Source organism: Cajanus cajan, chromosome 11, assembly GCF_000230855.2.
Source record: "Cajanus cajan strain Asha chromosome 11, NIPB_CcT2T_4, whole genome shotgun sequence".
Lineage (NCBI taxonomy): Eukaryota > Viridiplantae > Streptophyta > Magnoliopsida > Fabales > Fabaceae > Cajanus > Cajanus cajan.
The window spans coordinates 37,641,278-37,662,736 of record NC_138527.1 but is presented as its reverse complement, the minus strand read 5'-3'; the positions used below and the strand labels follow the sequence as shown (position 1 = coordinate 37,662,736).

The window sequence follows — 21,459 nt, the reverse complement described above, 5'->3', positions numbered from 1 at the left end:
TCAATGAGAAGCAAAAAAAAATTGTAATTTTTACGTAAATTTGTTTCAAAACGTGGAGAAAGAGTGAAAAATTACGTTTATAAATTCAAACCAAACATACACTTGGAATATTGCATCAAGCATGTTATCCTAATGGCTGATTCTACTTGACAAAATAGTTTCTTACCCAATTATTTGATAGATGAGTTTCCTGCATATCATAGTTGTATGTTTGTACCGTACACATGTAATGTGTATTTCAATTCAACAAAATACAAAATGTATGTTTATCTAATATTTATATAACTCATTTTTATTCATACAAATCAAAATAATGTAACACAATTTTAACTTTTTTTAATTTCATGTTTGAATTTTCATTTATTATATATATATTATCTCAAATTTTACTATTAAATCAATTTTAATAATTTTATATTTATATAGCTTTGGTGCATATTTAGAAGAAAAAGTATTATATTATTGTGTATTCCATTATTTAGAGTAACTAGCATAAGTAATAATTGTTTATATCTCTTAATATAAATAATTATATATGAAATAAATTAAGTTAGAGATAGAATATTTATTTTGTATGTATTTAGGATCTTTGATAAAGATTAATTATTATTTTTGATAATAAATATTTAATACAGAAAATAAAATTTGTGCATTCCATTATAATATAATTTAAATAAACAAGTAAAATATCTTTAAATAAGGTTTTACTTTTCTCCTTCATACAGTATTTATATTGCTATTTTTGTACTACAATTCATTCAGTCAATTAACTTATCAGTAGATATTTTTTTAATGAATTTATATTATATTATATACATTAATAATGTGCGGAACTTGAATGCAAACAACACCGAAAGCGTGTGGGTTCAAAAATTAATTATTAGTCCTAATATGAATTTTAAATATATAAATATTTAGTTTTACTGTATATAATAGTGTTATTTGACTTGAGTGAAATTATCTTTCATGTAATCATAAGTTTTTAAAATTCAACTATTTTTTAAAATATTTTTACAAAAATTATTTTCTAAAATTAAAACTTAATATATTTTCAAACTTATTTTTTCTTTTCTTTGAAAACAGAAATAGAAAATGACGAAGAAAGAACATGAATGCAAACAAAGATGAGTAGAGATGACGTGAAACATATATGCATGTAATAATTTTTTATTTAAGCATTTATAAATATTTGTTGAAATATAAAATTTTAAACATAAAATAAAATATTTTAAAAACATACAATTATACTTTAAAAAATATTTTTTAATAAATATTTATATTAAAATATAATTTTGAAATATATTTTAAACTAAATTATTAAATCAAAATATTTTATATATAATTAAGGATGTTTTAAACAACGAGAATAAATATTTTAATCTTGACGCAATTTAAAGGAAAGATCGATATTAAAGACATAAAATATACATACGAAATCTTAGAGACTTGTCATACATATTCTTATAATAATAATATATCTTTATTATATTTTTTCTCAATAACATATTTTAATATTTTTTTTATTTTTAAATTTTCCGATCTTACGAAACTCCTTAATTTTAAGTTTATTTTTTTTTAAATACTCATCTTTCTTTCAGCTGCATTTACTTTCTGTTTCTTTGTCTCCCATGTTAATTTTTTTTTCTCTCAAACATACTTTTTTTTCTCTTAACATTCAATTTTTTTTCTTCTAGATACTCATCTCTTTTATATGTAACCTCTTTCTCCATATTTTAAGATTTTAAAATAGATTAAAATTTTATAATTATAATTTTTTTTTCAAAACATGTTATTTTAAGATTTTCATGCATCTTTCTTTTTATATGCATATATAATTTTTTTACACACTAATTAAAAAAATATATTAAAAATATTTTAGAAAAATATATAATAAAATTGTGTTAATATAAAGAAGTGTTTATATCATCAACTAATCTGAATATGTACTGACCCAAATTATATGGCATAATTTGCTAAAATATTTTTAAAATTTTTATTGAATCGTGAAGCCAATAAAATAAAACTTGGGTTAGATTATTAGAAAGATTAATACTGAGGTATACCTGCGAAAGTTTAAAATATAAAATTATCAAATAACATTATCTTTAATTATGTGTCCGCTTGAAAGTTAAAAAACAATTTAGGAACGAAGCAGAGAAAATATCTTCTTTTGAAAGAGTAAAATCCAGATGGTGAAATGAGAAATGAATAGCTGTTGTGGTTTCGATTAATTTGAATATAATAATAATTAATATTTTAGATGTATATCTTATAAATTACATGTTTGTTATACATAACTAAAATTATAATAAAAAATATATAAATAAATATTATATTTTAATATATAAAATATATTTAAAATTAGTATAATAGATATTTTAAATATATAAATTATATTTTAAGTTTAACATAAATAAATATATTATTTTTAGTAATGTTTTTATATTAAAAAAATATTATTTAATTATTGTTAAGTTATTTTTTAAATATTATAATTTAATTTATAAATAAATATAATAAACAAAAAATTGAATTAAACAAAAGTTAAAAAAATATTTTTTTTATTAAATTTAAAATATTCGTGTTTGATAAATAAAAATTAATTAGATACTATTAATTATTATAATTATTTTTCATAAGAAAATTAATATGAATCGCGTACAAAATAATTAAAACTATAAATACAGGACTAGCTAATAATTTTACACTTACCCATCTAGAAGATTAATCCTGATACACCTAACAACCTAGAAGATCAGTCACTTATTTAGTCTTATGAATCTTATTAATTTGTTAAATTTTTTCCTATAGTCTTATGATCGTCTATATTTGTTAAGTCTTAAAACATGTGATAACTTAAAATGTGTGTTGGAGTGTGTGTTTAGTCTTATACATCTCATAGTTTTATGAAGTTATTTTATTTAATTATATGTTTAAAATTTAAGTCCTTACAAATACAATTATATTAAAAACTTAAGAAAAAGTTATCTCATATTAACATACCAGATTTCCTCATATCTTTGCAATCCAACATTTACATTCTGACTTAATCATAAAGTACAATGTAATTAATGAATACCATGCTGCAGTAAGATTTATTACATCTAATAGTATAACTCTCCTCACTATTAATTTGTATTCAAAAATATTAAATAAGATTATTGACTTAAAAAAGAAAAAATCTATTATTAAAAAAGCTACCGAATATCTAAATACCTGTTTTCAATTGTATCTCTTAATTTTTATTTTACAGCGATAACAAATTATTCTCTGTTATTCTGTTTAATATGGACAAAAAATTTAAAAATAATTATTTTTTAATTTTCTTTTAAAAAAATATGTAAAATTAGTTTATATATGAGAGCTTAACAGTTTAAGAAAGTTTGGTTCTGGTGGCGTGTGTGGGGCATCTTCTTCTCTTGGGTTTGTTTGCGTTGTTGGAAAGCTTAGGTGGTTTTTGCGTCTCATAAAATCGAATCGGATATATAAGCATTGAAATTGGTTCCATCACCGAAAGAAACGGAGGCATTTCCATTTCCCTAACCCATTTGCAAAATCCCAAATACCCTCTCACCAACCACTATGTTGCAGAGACCCAGACGTCGTTGCGAGGGCACAGCCATGGGCGCTATCGTCCTCGATCTCCGACCCGGTCTTGGAATCGGACCCTTCTCCCTCGGTACTTATCCCCTCTTTTTCTCATTACATTCCAATTCGCTCTCGCTTTTTTAATTCAATAACAATCCAATCCGTTTTTCATGATCTACTCCTTTTTCGATTGCTTCTTAATGTAAACTTAGGTCAAACAGACGCTAATTTTGCCTTTTCGTATTTTGACCGTTGAGCTTATCGCATATTCAATCAAAGTCGTGTCACGTTGCTCAATTCAATACTCAGCTTATTTGACGATTGAGTTATCCCGTCATGATGTGAGTTTTGATACTGTGTTTACTGACTTGGCTTCTTGTCGTTGTTTAGGGATGCCTATATGTGAAGCTTTTGCTCAGATTGAACAACAGCCTAATATATACGATGTGGTGCATGTAAAGTATTTTGACGAGGTTTGTCACATATGCTCGTGATTTTACATATTTTCATTTGTGTTTCCTATGATTGTTGTGTAAACTTAACGAGTAATTGACTGTCTGTCTGCACTGGGCTGGCTATTATGGGTGGCTTTGCCTTTGCGCGGCACCTGTTGTTTTATTTTGTAACTTGTAAGAGACGTATTTATATTTATCTTGAGTTTTCTACTTTATATGTTTGCAGGAACCTCTAAAGTTGGACATTGTCATTAGCTTTCCGGATCATGGCTTCCATCTTCGTTTTGATCCATGGTCTCAGGTGTTGTATTTACCCTTCTCACTGCCAATGATTGGTTTATTCTTGTGTGTCTATACCGTATAGAGTCCATATTTGAAGAAATCAGGAGATGCTGTGAATCAATTAATGAAAATTTGTTTTGTCTTTAATGGTGAATAACTATCCAAACACTACTAGATAAGTTGAACATGTATTTGAAAATGCAAATTCAGAAAGTGTGTAAGGAGTTCCTGTATAAGGATCTTGATAACAGTAATAATGATAATGAATAATTGTATAAGGATCTTGTAGTACTTGCTCTGGGAAAATGAGAACTGTTGTATTAGCACAGTTTAAAATTAACTATCCTTTCTTCTCCAAGTTAATTGGGGTATATTATACAGAGTTTTGGGCTTTTTTCTACACTAGTTCTGTTTCTTTTGTTACAATAACATGCTCCTTTTTAACAAGATGATACCATGCCTGAGGATTTGCATTGTTTTAAACCTAAATACCTGTTATTATTGCTCTGTTCAAAAGTAATGGAGTATTTTCTAATTTCTTTTGCTTCTTCTCAAAGATCTAAAGCTCTAATACCTTTGAATGCACCAGTTCTTATGCTTTCAATCATTTTAAGCTGTATTATAGTGCCTGTATTTATGGGTGCCTTTTGATGACTAAATGACTCTGTCATGATGAAATGTTTCATTGCTATTTTAGAGACTGCGCCTTATTGAAATATTTGATGTAAAGCGACTTCAGATGCGCTATTCTACTTCTCTGATTGGGTGAGTATCTGGACTTGTAATTTTAGTATCTATTTATTCTAAAGCACTATTGATGTTTTTTCCCTACTTTTAGGGGACCTTCAACGTTGGCTACTTTTGTTGCTGTATATGCACTGTTTGGGCCCACGTATCCTGGAACTTTTGATAAGGATAGAGGCATTTACACCTTATTCTATCCGGTACATATTTTGGATGTCAAATGTTTATCTATTGCCTTGTTTTTGTTCTAAAATTCCACATTAACAATGGTCTCTGTTTTATCCTTTTGGTTTGGTCTTTAGGGGCTTTCCTTTGCATTTCCTATTCCTAGTCAATTTACAGACTGCTGCCATGATGGGGGAGGTATTTATTATTTCATCTTGAAAAGGAAATGTTCTGATTTTTCTAATTCAAATATGTTAAACCTTTTCTCTTTTAATTATGTCAGTTGAATTGCCATTGGAGTTTCCAGACGGGACAACTCCTGTCACATGCCGTGTCTCTATATATGATAGCTCCTCTGGTAAGAAGGTTGGCGTGGGTTCCTTGATGGATAAGGCTTCTGCTCCACCTCTACCTGCTGGCAGCATATACATGGAAGAGGTCCATGTTAAGGTTTGATTTCTCTAAACCCTATATCAGTTTTAGCTTATCTAGAATGGCACATTGAGTTGGCTTCATTTTAGAGTAACTTTTTGCCTGATTTGGCAAGGTGGTCTATTGGCATCTAATTCTATTCTTTCCCTGTTATATAGCTGGGGGAAGAATTGTACTTCACAGTTGGCTCGCAACATATTCCTTTTGGTGCATCTCCACAGGTAAACTTTGTTACATGCAATTGAAACCATTTGAGATATGCTTTTAGTGGAAGATTTTCCTGTGCTTTCTGTTGCTTCTTTTGTTATCGTCCACTTGATTCATATTCTTTATCTTAACCAAAGTTTATGATGTAGGATGTGTGGACTGAGCTTGGACGTCCCTGTGGCATTCATCAAAAGCAGGTACCCATACCATAATTACTAATTTTAAAATGGAACATGATTAATGTGTAGAATTTTGGTGGAATTAAACTGTTATATGTTGCAGGAATGTCTAGAGTACCCAGCTCTCTCTGTGCATTAATGATTTGGGGTACTGTGGAAATTTGGATTTATGAAATTTTTCACAATTATGCTATTGAGATTCTGGTGTACACTTCTTGAGTTTGTCTTCAACATACAATTCTATTTTAACTTTTTTTTCCCGACTATTTAATTTTAACCTGACAATATCTTTTATCGTTAATAATGGATCATATGAGGACCTAGGCAATTGATTGTATCATGTTTTAGAATACACCTTTGTTAATTTGGTTGAGGGTAAAAGAGAGAGGAAATAAATAGGCGGTAGGAAAATTAATGAAAAGAAGAATTTCTGCTGTTTGGATGGATGGGTGAAAAGTGTAAACACAATACTTTAGAAGGTTTTGCTAGGTCCCCCATGATACATGCAATGTAGTTGACGACTTCTTTTGGGGTAACTATGCAGTTGACAAGTTCTAAATACTAAGAAATGCAGGTCTAAACCGAAGTTATCAAGATAGAGCTAGCAGTCAAAAGAAAATCTGCAGCTAAATATTTCTTGTAATTTTGTTAGTTATATTCTTCATGGAGAAGTTTTAATTTTCACCAAATATATATATTTATATAAGGAAGCTTGAATTCTTCCTTGAGCATAAAGCAACTTAATAATGTTTTGAAAAGTTTTGGTTTGAATTAAGTCTGACTATTAATCCTAATTCTGTAGGTAGATCAAATGGTTATTCATTCTGCCTCAGATCTTCGGCCACGAACAACTCTATGTGGAGATTACTTTTATAATTATTTTACTCGTGGTCTTGACATACTATTTGATGGACAGGTTTGTAACTTACATCATGCTTTTGTTTCTATACACAGTGACACAACTGATAATGGAAGCTCCTACTTGTCTGTTGTATTTTCAGACTCACAAAATCAAGAAGTTTGTGTTACACACCAACTACCCTGGACATGCTGATTTCAATTCTTACATTAAGTGCAACTTTGTTATCTATGGCTCAGATTGTAAGCAATCTTTTATATGCATTACAGTGTTTAGTTTGGTCTTGATGCAACAGGTATGTAAATCTATGTTGTTAAATATGATAAAATCTATTTTTGGCCTTTCCAGCTGTAGGGGGTTCTTTTCAGGAAGTAAATAATAGCAAACAGAGGGTTATTACACCTAGAACCAAATGGGAGCAAGTGAAGGTGATCTTCTATCTTTTCCAAATTATATGGTTGCCCTTATATTGGATAACCTTTGAGTTATTAATTAATACTTGAAATATATGAAGCAGTTTGGGAAATAAAAATTGGGATTGGCTTCTGATGTGGATTTCTTATAATGAATTAATATACATTTATATCATATCATAGTTTGCGATTGATATTTTTAGGAAATACTTGGGGATTGTGGGCGAGCTGCCATACAAACACAGGGTTCTACAAGTAACCCCTTTGGTTCTACTCTTGTTTATGGTTATCAAAATATTGCCTTTGAGGTGTGTCCTTTGTACTTGGTGTTCCGCTACTTTATTAGTGTAGTCCACCATGATTCCTTGAAGAGATCACTGATACTCTAGTGATGTTAACAGGTGATGAAGAATGGTTATATTGCAACAATAACTCTCTTCCAATCATGATGATGCTACATTTCTTTCATTGTGAGTTCTTCTATGTAAATTTATACCTTATTCACATAGCAAGTAATAACCTTAATTTTGCCCCCTTAAATTTTGGATATTTTTTCAGTCTGAAAAAATCCAATTTTAATTCCTAGCAGCCAGTGTTAAATCATTATCTTCATCTTTCCAGCTTCAGTCATGGTAATCCTTTTTTTGTCAGTCAAGTTTATGTACTATGTTAGACCTGGGTCTTGCTCATTTTTCATCCAAGTCCAGTTATAATTTTTTCTAATTGGGTTCTTAAAAGTTATGAATTGTTTCGAATTGGTTGCATATTGTAACCAACACATTTACTCATCTATAAATTTAGTGAATGATGTGGTAAATGGAGAGCTCGTGATTACTCATACCATTGGTTTGCGTGGATCCAAGTTGGCCAAATTAGCCCATCCACCCTCTTGACCCTTCTCATGACTTGTGAGGGAAAAATATCATGTATCAGTGCTCTTTTCACGAAGAGGGAAATGGATCATTTGGCCCCCAGTTAAAAGTTATAACATGTTTGAGATACACAATTCTTGCAGAGGTTCACGCATTTTCCTTGGTATTTTCATGTTCTTTGGGAGTGCTTCGCTGAAGAAAATTTTATATTTTCTAATCAATGCTCGTTTGAGAGAATTCAAAACAAACATGATTTAGTCTTTGCAGATGATGTTTAACGATGATACTCAAATGAGAAACATTTGATAATTTTAAGGATTTAATTAGAAACACCTTCAACTAACTGACTAAATTAAAAAGCTCGGGAACCTGTAGGCATCAACATAGTATGCGTTTTTATTGGTGACAACACTTGGACTTACGAGTCTTTTTGCACTACTACAGGCCCTTTTGGTTACTCTTAATCTCTCCCTATTGTTCAAAGATTTCTAAAGCTTGGCTAGGGAAATACGGGAGTAACAGGCTGGTTTGTCCGATCACTGTATAAATAGTTCTGCCTTCCTGCCTTCCATCATCATTATCGTCGTAAGGGGTAAGGGGCCATGCCAATTGTACAGCTTTGTAACAAATTGTACATATTAATATCCTGTTTTATAATGTTATTTTCTAACTATTTACTATATTAAATTAATGTAATATATTTGTTTTGCTTTGCCTTTCAGTGTAATCAGATCCTCAATTATTTTTCATGCTGTATATATAAATCGTTCTCTGATTCGTAAAAATCTCAACAGTATTTGAGTCAATTGAATTTCAAATCAATTAGACCGATAGAATTTGTTTGACGATTCTCGATCTATTTCAGACAACCAATTTTACAAATTAATTAGAATAATATTATGACTGTTTAGAGTTTGGCGAGTGAAGACTGAAGAAAAGATAGCATCCGTGGAACATGTCTTGTTTTACGTCTTGAGAAAAATTTGAGCCATTTATTTGTATACATCATAAATAAATCATGTAAAATTCAACACAACCTATTAAATAACTAAATAATTAATTAATTTACAATTTTTTCAACTAAATTGACCTAGTTTTATTATTTGTCACTACACGTAAAAAATTTCCCCTACTTATAAAGAGTAACGTGTCACGCATAAGGAATTCTAGCATCATATCAAAATATATTTTCAGCGTATTGTCGTATAAAGCCAAATTGGGGATGTCAGCGGCAAATAAAATTCGAAGTGTTCGTATCAATCCCCAAATAATCATCATCACGATTATTAGTCACCATGTAAGATAAGACTTGGCCTTAGCGCTAATAAATAATAATTATCTTATTTTTGGCTCTTTAGAACCATCAATATTTATGGAGTCGTATACATATATAGAAAGAAAAAAAACCTTTGTTTCCACTTTCCTGCTGTATTTGTTTTGACCATCCTTTTTGTTGTGGCCGGGTAATGTCACATCAAATGTTACGATAAGGAGGCAAAGTTAGGTTACTACACCCAAAACACTCTGCAACTGTTACTATTACATCCTCAGATTTGAATAACATGAATAAATAACATTGTTATTATTAAAATGTTGGTTTTCTCTGCGTCTATGTTAACAAATTTATTTACAATGTTGGTTTTCCCTGCAACTCTATGTATTTATAGTAACATTGTAACAACTTCCAAAATACATAGGGTTGATGTTCATATAAGATCTTCACACTTTTTGAGAAAAAAAAAATGGCCCCTGCTTCTGTCCTCAAATCAACACCAGTTCTAAACAAGTTATCATTGGCCCATCTACATTGGTGGTGAAGGAAGCAGCATGGGGTCTAGCCATAGTTTTAAAAACCGGACCGGTCATCGAACCGGTTAAGGTACTGGGCCAGTGAGTCAAAGGTTGAACCGGTGGGTTACTAGTTGAACCGCGTGACTCGATTTTTATTTATTTTTATTAAAAAAATATTCATATTAAATATATTTTATACTTATAAATTTTAATAAATTAATATTTTATTTTAAATTTTAATTTTTCTATCTTATTTAAAATTATTTTTATTTTTATTTTATAAAAAAATACATAAAAAATTATATGTTAAACGGTATATTAATACGAATTAAAAATATAAATAATATGTACATATATAATATGCTTGCAATTAATATTACAAAATAATATATGTAATATTTACATAGATATTATATTATTAAATATATAATTTAAAATTAATAATATACTATAAAAGTTATTTAAGTTGTATATATTACAAACAAATATATTAGAACAAGTAATTATTGTTATATTTAATAAGACTCCTTGCTTTTCTATTAAGAGATTCAATTTTCATTATTATTTTTGTGGTTTATGGTCCCTTAAAAAATTTTAAAAAAAAAGTGGTTGAACCGGTTTGACCCACCGGTTCACCGGTTGAACCGAAAAATTAACCGGTTCAATCCGGTTTGAAACGGGTCGACTGCATAACCGATCCAACTTAAGATTCGAACCGGCTAGACCACCGGTTCCCGGTCCAACCGGCCGGTCGGTCCGGGTTTTAAATCACTTGTCTAGCACGCCCAAATAGATATTTTAATGTTAGAATACCAGAATCATAAATATGCATTTTATTTTTGAGGTGTTGGTGCTTGCTGACAAAGCAACCATTATTTTGCAGGACAATAGGTTGGTTGAACCACAGATCCTGCTTCATGGAATTGACACGACTTTTAGAGTGACACACATGATCTTCAATCTAGCAGAGAACAGTTCATCTTCATTTGAAGGAATTCTCTAGAACCAAGCATGGTATCTCCTGGTGCAGAGTCCATGGACAAGTCACAAGGCTATAATAAGATATAACTAAATTTAACACAAAAGGACTCCTTGAACAATCATTTGAAAAAATCATTGTGCTAGGATCCTACAGCCTTATTTGCACATGCACACTCGATACTCTTCTATCATCCATATCCTAATTTTTTGAAGCTTCAAGGGCCAAGTTCGTATACACCACGATATATTTTCATTTACTACATGCAATGCCATGTATCATATAATAAATTCACAAGATTTAGAGTCAGCAACAAAAGACATCTCATGACATCTAAATATAAATCATTTACCTCTAATTTCGCTCAAATTGCCATAAAATTATATACTTTTCTTGGACAGTGTCATTGATCATTAATTACTGATATAAACCAGTATCTCAACCTGATTCACAATCAGTGAAATTTATTTCGGTAAACATTCACATGCTTAGGCATTCTACGTACAATTTGAATTTTAGCAACTAATAAATGAACTAGATCAAATTTTATACTAGATTTATGCTTCTTTAAGCCATATAACTTTTTACTAGTTTCTTACTATATTACTTTAGTGACTTCATTTCTGACAAATTGAGATTTGATCTTTATCTTAAATATAAAATTACAATCAAAATTATTATTTTACTTCTAAAATGGACAGATAGTTACAATAATTATTTTTTCTTCTAAAATATTGTTAATTAATTCAAAATAAGCAAATATAATAATAAATGTTAAAAATTAATGAGATAAACTTTTTACCCAAGATTGGTGAAGATGAGTAGACACATAATTTCAAATATTAATTAATTATGTGAGAAACATTTTTAATCGGATACGGCGGTAAATATATTTGCATTTGCATCATGACAATCATGGAGAAACTGTTGATTGTACTATGTCTATAAAAAGAAGAGGAGGAGGAGGTTGAAGTAGAGAAGGATAAAGCCTTGTTTTAGGGGGCGTTTGATTTGTTAGCGTTTAACAGCAATATGCATGCAAGACCCACAAATCATGGGAATTACCATATATCCATATTCTTGGTTGGGTATCTTTTGGGCATGTGGAATAAGGAATCATGAGTTTGACAAAGACAGCGAGGTAAACACCTTCTAAGGTAACTAGTCCATTAGTAGCCAAAATAAAATGTGAGGTAAGATAATTGGCGTTTAGAGAAGGAGATGTAGCAGCGCAGCGTGGGGAACGGAAGCAGCATGAAACACGACATCATCGTTCTATGTCTCATCCTCGTTTTCCACTCGATTCTCTCCATTCACCGCCGCCCACGTTTTCCTAGCCGTGAAATGCTGCTCATTTCAAAAGGAAAAACAACTTTACTTTTTTTTTTTTTTCATTAAAAAATATTTTTACTTTTTAAAGATTTATATAATAAATAAAGAAAAAAACATACTTTTACTGTTTTCACTAAAAAAAATTTAATAAATTAAAAATATAGTAACAATTTTATAATTGAAAATAAAAAATATTCAAAAATATTTTCTGAGTGCAAATATGCCTTAAAATGCATATACCAAATTTCACCCAAGAAAAAATAATAATAATAAAATATAATAATTGTATGATAAAAATATTAAGATAAAATATGTTTATAAGAGTGTTCAAATTTTTTTTATTAAATTTTATTAAACTTATAACTTAATTTGATTAAAATAATTTGGATTAAGTTAAATTTGTGTAATTTTTTTTTGTTTTTGTCAAACTTTACCCAAATCAATAATGGGTTGATTTATTGGATAAGAAAAATTAAAATTAATTATACTATTCTTTTATCGACCATTATAATAGTCTTTCAATATCATTAAGGATACCATTTTTAAAGTTTCTTTTTATTATTATCATGACCACCATCCTCTATTATACTAATACATAAATGGGCATAACAATATTATTAATATAATTTTGTTATTATCATGATAATAAAGGATTCTTAAAACAACTCACAAAAACTACAAACTCAACGTAATTTCAATCTTAATTCTGATCATTAAAATCCAATCTCAAGAACAAGTTATTAAATGAAGTAACAAAAAATTAATCTAAAAAAAATAAAACCCTTTCAAACACATACGCACACGAAATAACTAAAAATTACTCGTGAACTAAATTTCTCACACACGCATGTACTGAAGTAAGTAAATTCTTCACACATGCACGTACACACAAAATAATAAATGTATTAACAGGGAATTGAAAATATTTTATTAACATTTCTTATGCAGGAAATGAAGCCCACTATCAATAGCATTATTAATTAATCCATTTGTAATATTACCGACAATATTTGTCTGTGTTGACAAAACAATCTCAATCATATATCTTCATATAGAATCCCCAAATAGTATTATGAATCACACATGCATGCATTTGTTATTCAACAAAACAATTTTTGTCACGTACCTCTGTTCTATGGCCTCTATCTCTTGAAAGCTGCCTTATTTGTCTTCAGTGCTCTAACTTCTATTGCATGGCATCGAGTAACATGAGCTTGCGCATAGTAAATCTTTAATTCAATCATTTAACAATGGAACTTACCTCCTCTAAGTAATTAAAGATAAGATAGAATTTCAATAGTTGATAATCAATAATTGATATTATTTTAGTATTAGTTTGCTTAATTTATTCTCTAAGCTGATCTATTAACCTTGAAAAGTTTTATTATTATTATTATTATTATTATTTTTTATGATGATGCACCGCTAATGTAAAAAGTTTTATATAATCAATTAATTAGAAATAATAATTTGTATAACTTATAAACTAATCATCGTAAAAATTAAAAAACTTATATTTATGATGAATTGTGATTGAATAGCAATGTAAATCTTAAATCTTAAAACTGTTTTACATCGTCAGTACATCACTATTAAATCCTTATTTTTATGTTATTTAAATAAACATTCATTTCATCTTTTTTAATAAACTGATACATGTTATTTTAATTTCAAGCAACTCACTTAATTGTTATTCTAATGGAAGTTTTTATTAAAAAATTTGCTTGACTCACAAACTATTTTTTTCTTTTCTACATGCATACATACAAAATTACAAATGTTAAACAACTCACGAAATAATTTAAACAAGTAACCCAAAATCACAATCACATGGAGCACACTAAACTAGTATTTTATTGTTAAATAACCTAAAAGTTATTTCTATCTATTGGAAATGCTCTTAAGAGAGTTTGAATCCTTCAAATAAATGAATAATATTATTTATATAATATTTTTATTTGTTATATTAATTATTTTATCTCATACCTTCTCTCTCTTTTAAAATAAAAATTCTCTTGACTACATAAAAAATTATAATATAAATTATTTTTAAAAATTATAGTACACTTTATAAATTAGTAATTTAAATTTTTTGTTACTAAATTATTTTACCATATTAAAGTGTGATTAGATTTATTGGGAATATTCTTACTTTATTTTTTGATACCAATAAATCTCCTTACTTCAAAGTATTAAGGTTGACTTTTTGTTGAAAAATATTCTATACTAAAAAATATATTATATTATATTATATTAATTGACATAGATAGATATAGAAATGATAAATTGATACATCATATAATTTTTTTAGACAAATCATAATGAATCGAATAAAAATAATTTATTAATTCATTTACATTTATTAAAAATTTACATACTAATCCAATTCATTTAAGATAAAAAAAAATCCAATTAATCTATCCATTAACATTTTTTTCATGGATGAATATCTAATCTATTCATAAAAATAATTTTTAAAAATTAAATAATTTTTTATTTTTAAAATATTTTATTTTTCTCTCTTTCTTTAAAGTCATATCATTTTTATATAATCTTTTAAAATTTATAAAACTTTTTTCTTTTTATGTCAAATTAGTCATTTAAATCTCAATTTAGTAAACATCTTATATTGTAATCCAATAAATTTTGAATAAATAGTGGATGAATTACTAACCATACATAAAATTAAACAAATGGATTGATTTTTTTTTTTGGTAAATTGATGAAAGATAAAAAAATAAAGGAAAACGAGATTACAAATTGACGAGGAATCAACTCTTAAGGCCATAAATACGAAACTAGGACCCTCATGTACTAACCCGACCTACGACCTCAAGAAGTTGTACCCCGACACGACGGTATAGCAACCAAAAGGATCACCCCTCCAAGCAAAAGAGTCCACTCCAGCCTTAGAAGACGGAATCTGTACCTGCTGAATACTATCTCGTAGTACTTGAGGGAGAACTGTGTAGAGGAGCGACCAATTCCATGTGCCCTGATCCCAAAAGTGATTGACACACTTGTCTGAGTCACTAATATGCACAAACTGAACAAAATTACTGAGCTTTCCTATGCCCAGCCAATCATCAAACCACATGGAGGACCTCCCATCCGCCAAGTGAGGCCTATAGCCCTCACGGAGTACCTCAACAGCCTTCATGATACTCGACCACACTGGAGAAGACCCCACAACCTTAGTAGCACTAAAAATGGATTCGTCAACTAAGTATTTCTGTCGATATAGTACCACCCATGGCTTCTCTGGGTACTGCACAACATCCCAAATTAATTTTCCAAGCAAAGCTGTGTTCATCCCACGAGCATCGCGAATGCCCAACCCACCATCCTCCTTAGGTGATGAGATGATCTCCCAATCAACTAAAGCCCAAAACCTGGATTAAATTTAATCTATTATTTATCTTTATCATAATAACTAAATTAAATAAATTTACTTATAAATAAATAAAATAAATAATATCTAAATAGATTTATCTGTCGTCTCTTAAATAAACATAAGAAATAGTTACATCTTTAAATACGTTGACAGGGATTTAGTTTCTTACTATGAGTGTAAGAAAAACTTTATTGATAGAGGAAAAAATTAATTTAATAATTTTATCTTATACATTGCATATGATATGTTAATTTTATTTTTAAAAGAAAAAATATAAAATAATCATAATGTGTAAAATTTAAAAGATACGGATAAGTTTTTAAGGAGATAATGGATTGTATTTAATTTCTGAAGAAGGGGAACAATTTTTGTGATATATAAAATTGGAGAGTCAGTCCATAAGCACGGTCAAGAAAATCGATACTCCATCTTTAGTGGCTTTAGGTTGGAAAGCACTTTATGCGCGTGCTATCATTCCAACATTTCTATAACTTTCAAATTCAACCACTTTACTCCAGGTTACACATCTTTATTCATTTTGTCATCACATCTGCTTCTGTCATTTTATTTAAAATCAATCAATATAAGTAAATATTAGTTATTCAATTATTATTAGATTACACATATATGAATGTCTTAACTATTTAAAGTTTGATATGTATCCATACTTATTTTTAATAAAAGATACTTCGTTTAGTATACACAAATTTTAAACTAATTTCCTTTTATAATAGTTTTTAGGTTTTTTTTTCTTCTTTGATTATCTTTTATTTATTTTCTCTTTTCTCTACTTTAACCATATTAAGTTTCTAAATCTCTCTCAATAAATAACTGTTCATTTTTTTTAAAAAATCTTTAAATAACGATTATAAAGATAATATCACATAATTTAATAGTAAAATTGAAAGAAAATAAATCATTTTAATTTAAATATTAAAAATATAATTTTACAAAATTTAGTTTTCGTCCTCTTAAAGTTAATCGATTTCTACAATGGCATTGGGCCTTTGTACTTCTCGTTTACACACATACGCGAAAGAAAGAAAAAGAAAATACATTGGAAAAGTTAGTACTTTATTTTCTATTTTCTGAAGTTTGTATGTGTACTGGGAGTATGCACACCTCGATCAAATTCAACACCAAACACACCCCTTCAACCTTGACAATGATTGAGGGGTAACCAAAACCAAAGGACTAACCGAACACCCCCTTCAGCTAAAGGCCTGACCGAAGGGGGTACTCGACGCCTCTTGAACAAGGCAAATCAGGATAGGTGATTAAACAGTGCTTACCATGCTTAATTAATTAACATTAAGGCTAACCAAAAGACACAAATCTCTAATTACCCATATCCCAAGACAGAAGGTCTATCAGGCCCAAAAGGTCTATCAGGCCCAAATACGTCACTATTACGTAAGTAATGGTACAGAAAAAGGTACAATCATTTAATACGGTATTCAACTTTGCTCTATACCGAATACTTACTTGAGCGTCGGGGTACTTTTTGCTGGTACCATCCTCTCATTAGAGGGCTAATTGAAGTCAGTATTCGAGACTTTGAAGACCAACAAAAAGAAGAGACAGGAGGAGTGTTTATGAGCAGAAAGAGTATGTTGACATTTTTTTTTATTTTTCTATTTTCACTTGTTATATACTTTTCTGAAAACAGGAAACAAAATAGAAAAAAAAAAGAAAATTAAAATAGAAAATATTTTATTGAACAACAGTCTCTTAGACAATTACTCTATCGATAAATATTTTAAGATCTCAAGTTAAATTAAAGGTTAAAAGAATTAAAATAAAAGAAAATGCTTGTACTAAATGAATGATTTACTATAAACATAAATACTCTATTATATCTCTTAGGGACTGATGGGTTAAAAAAAAAGTAGAGAAGAAATATATTTTGACCAAACATGAATTTGGTTAGAAAGAGAAGAGAAATATATATTTTCCTTGTTTGTTTAAGATAGAAGAAAGAAAACTATATAAATACCATCATATCCTTATAATTTTGGATATCAAAACATAAGTAAAAATATATTACTCAATATACTTGAAATGTTATAAATTTTCACCCTCTAAATTTTCTAATACCGGAGGATAACAAATATCGAATGATGAATTTTGTTCTATTTTCTCCGAGTAATTAACACAATATTAACATATCAATTTTATCACCAAAATTTATACCATAAAAATAGTTATTGATTTTAAAAACCAATCTTACCTCAATTTTCTTAAATATAAAAATATGGTAGGTCATGGAGAGTATCTAGTGTTAGTATTCAAGTGTGTACATTGAATAATGTAATTTTTATTTTATTATATATACTAAATGATTTCAATAATTAAAGCAAACATAAAAATATTGAAAATTAATGTAAGTGGTGTTTGCATCCGTACAGGTACGGTAACTATATATCCGTCCAAGTCTAACACAGATGATTTGGTTCCCCGAATGGTCGAGAAGACGAGAAAGCATTCATAGCCGCGAAGGTCTTTATCATAGAATACAAGTTAAATCATCATGCATAGTGACTGAGGCGTAAAGGTGCTCAATTATGCACAAACCAAAGCTGGAAACAACTCTTCCTAGTACTTCCTAATCCTACCTATCATCTATGCCTCAAACAAGCTATAATTTCAACCATCAAATATGGTTTGGCTCATTGTCGCATTCTATTTAAAAATAAACAAATAAAAACTCTTTTCCCCCTGAATTTTCTAGGGGACGTAATGCCATACAAAACTGAAGCCAGAAACAAAAGTCAACAGTCAACACACAATTCATTGAAAGTTATCATAGATATACAGTTAACAATGCTTTGGAATACAGATATTATGTGTTGAACTACCAAATTAAATTCCTACATAGGCCAACAAACTCCTCAAAAGACTTTGGTGCCTCATTTGCCACAACAGGATGCTAACAGAGCATGTCATCCTTGTGACTAGCATGCATGAGAACAAAATGAAGCTTTCTAGATTTTTGCTGTAGGATACTGTCAGAACTGCATTTCCTAGTTGCATCATTTATGGCTGCAAAGAAAGAAAGAAAGAAAAAAAAAAAAAAAAAAGCATACCTTAGAATCATATTATCAGTTCACATCATAACAAGGATGTGATTAGCACACATATTACAACTTACAAGGTTATGAAGTTGAGCGAAAAGGGGGAAGGGGGTGTTCAATTATGAAAGATATCATGGTTCAGATCAACTCTTTAACCAGATGTAGTTTAAGTTTTATTACTGAATACCTGCTTCAGAAGGAAGCAATATGTAAAAGTTCAAAATAAATTTCATATTACTTAAGGGTATATCTGAAGAATTCTCAAACCCACAATTACAAGTACATATCAATATTGGCCTTGCAATGTTAATTTCTGCAGGTTGGTGCTGTAAAGGATTATTACATCCACGAGACCAGAAGATGCTCCTTCAAGTAAGGCTGGACATTTGATCCCACAAGACAAATTTAGCAATCACATCACATCACATTTCAATGAGTTCCATATCCCAATCACAACTATTTGAACAAGTTTACTATATTTAATGTATTAAGGATGAATTTAACACCACTAATAACCATATTTTAATGAGATGGATTTGGACTAATAGGGTTAATAGTTTCAGTTTGCAAGTATTTGCAGAATCTCACTTAAGTGAAACAAACCTTCACCAGAAAATAAATTTCTAACTAGGTAGACAAAAATTACTTCCATGCACTCTAACCTGATTATTTGATGCTTGTTCATGTATTCTATTAGGCTTCATGTTCAAATCAATCATTTTGGTTTCCATCTTGGTATGGCCATCAGCATCAGGTCCTGGCGTTGGAACCATAGGCATCCTGTGATTTTGTTGCTTCTCTCCCATTTTTAGTTTGGGAAGTGGATTTTGCCCTCTTTTAGCCTCACCTGGTTCCAGTGGTTGTGAACCCGGATTTTCACCATGACTAGATTTGTCTCCTGGAAACTATGGAACAAGTAGATATTACACATTTTGAGGTAACCCAAAAGTATATCAAGATAACAAATGAGTGAACCCCTACTTTAATCCTTGACTTTGCAAGTTATTATTCACTACAATTTTCACTAACAATAAAAGTGAATGGCATTTTACAATATAGTTCTTTATCTTCAGTTGAGAAACTCTCAAAAACACTAATAATTTGCATCTAAATAGGCTTTAAAGCAACCAACACAAAAACACTTATAAGTTGTAACTTGTATACAAACATACTCTAAAGCAGCCAACAATTAGGATCTTGAGCTAGAATGTGGGTTTACTCAGTGAACAAATTCATGTTGGAAAGGAGAGGCTAACTCACCTCAACTCTCTGCCTAAACAGAAGATATCTTCCATGCGTTCTTTTACCTCCAACATGAACTAACATATCACACTGCAAACAAAGGGAACTTCCATCTGTCTCGCAATAGAAGAAAGCTACATCCAGATTGAAAGGGCAAACATATAAGCAATAGGTATCATAAGAACACTAAAAGGACAGAAAGAGGAAACTTCCTACCAGGCGCATTCTCACATATGTCACACCGTGGCACATCACTTGGACTTGCAAGACCAACCCTCACATGCCTACTAGCTAGCTTATTGCACATGTGAACCTGTGAGCTCCAAAAGATTAATCTCCGACCCGTTGCTTGAAAAATGTTGACCAGAACAAGCAACACCAAATTAAAATAAAAGCAAGCTCGAATTCCCAATTTACACAATACCACAAAAAGATAAATCGGATCGAAGCATATCTATGAAGCTAGAGGGTCAAGGTCAACCTGCAAGCCCTTCAATTTGTTACCCCTTACATGGACTTCTCTAAGATTTCACTATTGCTACATTACCATGAAACATCATAATTGTTCCACACTTTTAGAAGCATCAGATCATAACATTAAAGTCAGTGATCTAAACGATACAGCAACACATAATCACAAAAATGAGCAGCAGAAAGAAATCACCAAAGAAAGATCTCAGAAGACAGCGATGAGATGAGACACTATTGGAGACAGAAAGTACCTTCTCATCACAGGCACGGCAAAGTGCAGCCTCATCAGCGGCGCAGAAAACTATAGCCGCCGCACTCTCACAAGCATCACAAAGCGTTCGCATAATTGTACTCTCTCACTTTCATTGCTTCATCCAACAAATACAAAGAAAGTTAAAGTGATACACAGAACAAGAATATTATATTATTTATTATATGTATGTGTTTAATTATATATTATCTAATATGAAGATAAAAAGAGAGGGCAAAACACAGCACAGAAGAAGACAGGTTTTATACCAAATCCATGTGGGTATATGATAGTTTTGTTTTTCTCTCTATGTTACTGAGGGAGGTGGAGGTGGTGGTTGATGACGATGATGATGGGGAAGGACTATGATTAGAGTGTAGGATAAAAGAGAGGATTTTGAAGGGAGTGGGGGACCTTGGGGGTTGATTCCAGAACTTTGCATAGACACAATAAATGAGTGTTTGTCAACTATGTTGGCCTCAAACGTTACTTCGTAGCCACAAGTTCAAAGCCAATGTGGTGTTGACAGCAACTCAAGCTTCATTCTCATCCACCAATTATTTATCTGACATGGGTCCCACATTCTTCTAGTGTTTATTGTTGCCAAGCTAACCTTGCCTTTCCAGCCACAAGCAATGAAACGAATCTTAACTCTTCATCTCTTTCTCTCTGCACTCCATTTTTCTGCTCCCACCTGCATAACTTGTTTACGTAGTTTACTCAAATTCCA

At 30.0% G+C, this 21,459-nt stretch overlaps 2 protein-coding genes across 3 annotated transcripts; one reads left to right on the top strand and one right to left on the bottom strand.

The window, feature by feature from the left end:
- The first annotated feature begins 3,388 nt into the window (after positions 1-3,388).
- LOC109800866 (PHAF1 protein At3g51130) lies at positions 3,389-8,981 on the top strand. Of its 2 annotated transcripts, XR_014430582.1 has the most exons (16): positions 3,389-3,679; positions 3,979-4,061; positions 4,270-4,344; positions 5,023-5,090; positions 5,164-5,269; positions 5,372-5,432; positions 5,518-5,684; positions 5,825-5,887; positions 6,023-6,070; positions 6,855-6,968; positions 7,054-7,153; positions 7,260-7,339; positions 7,528-7,632; positions 7,726-7,794; positions 8,641-8,788; positions 8,919-8,981. XR_014430582.1 is itself a non-coding variant. In XM_020361775.2 (15 exons), exons 1-14 carry the CDS (start codon positions 3,583-3,585, stop codon positions 7,771-7,773), a joined length of 1,215 nt encoding a protein of 404 aa, XP_020217364.1. In that variant the 5' UTR covers positions 3,389-3,582; the 3' UTR covers positions 7,774-7,794; positions 8,641-8,917. The 2 variants fall into 2 exon arrangements, 1 of the variants encoding a protein (XP_020217364.1); XM_020361775.2 differs by lacking the exon at positions 8,919-8,981 and having other exon boundaries at positions 8,641-8,917.
- Positions 8,982-18,463: 9,482 nt separating this feature from the next.
- Positions 18,464-21,182, bottom strand: LOC109801421 (B-box zinc finger protein 18). Its single transcript, XM_020362484.3, has 6 exons — positions 20,999-21,182; positions 20,731-20,847; positions 20,225-20,321; positions 20,027-20,142; positions 19,429-19,671; positions 18,464-18,734 (listed from the first exon to the last, which is right to left on the bottom strand). The coding sequence occupies exons 2-6, from the start codon at positions 20,821-20,823 to the stop codon at positions 18,729-18,731; spliced, it is 555 nt and encodes a 184-aa protein (XP_020218073.1). The 5' UTR covers positions 20,824-20,847; positions 20,999-21,182; the 3' UTR covers positions 18,464-18,728.
- Between the last annotated feature and the right edge of the window lie 277 nt (positions 21,183-21,459).

Excerpts from the sequence above, each read along its gene's own strand:
- LOC109800866 (XM_020361775.2), top strand. The coding sequence starts at position 3,583 with ATGTTGCAGAGACCCAGACGTCGTTGCGAGGGCACAGCCATGGGCGCT. Across the intron at positions 5,091-5,163 it reads TATTCTACTTCTCTGATTGG|GGGACCTTCAACGTTGGCTA; the intron begins GTGAGTATCTGG and ends CCCTACTTTTAG. Across the intron at positions 7,633-7,725 it reads ATCAAAATATTGCCTTTGAG|GTGATGAAGAATGGTTATAT; the intron begins GTGTGTCCTTTG and ends TGATGTTAACAG.
- LOC109801421 (XM_020362484.3), bottom strand. The coding sequence starts at position 20,823 with ATGCGAACGCTTTGTGATGCTTGTGAGAGTGCGGCGGCTATAGTTTTC. Across the intron at positions 20,143-20,224 it reads CATATGTGAGAATGCGCCTG|CTTTCTTCTATTGCGAGACA; the intron begins GTAGGAAGTTTC and ends ATCTGGATGTAG. Across the intron at positions 19,672-20,026 it reads TGTTTAGGCAGAGAGTTGAG|TTTCCAGGAGACAAATCTAG; the intron begins GTGAGTTAGCCT and ends CTTGTTCCATAG.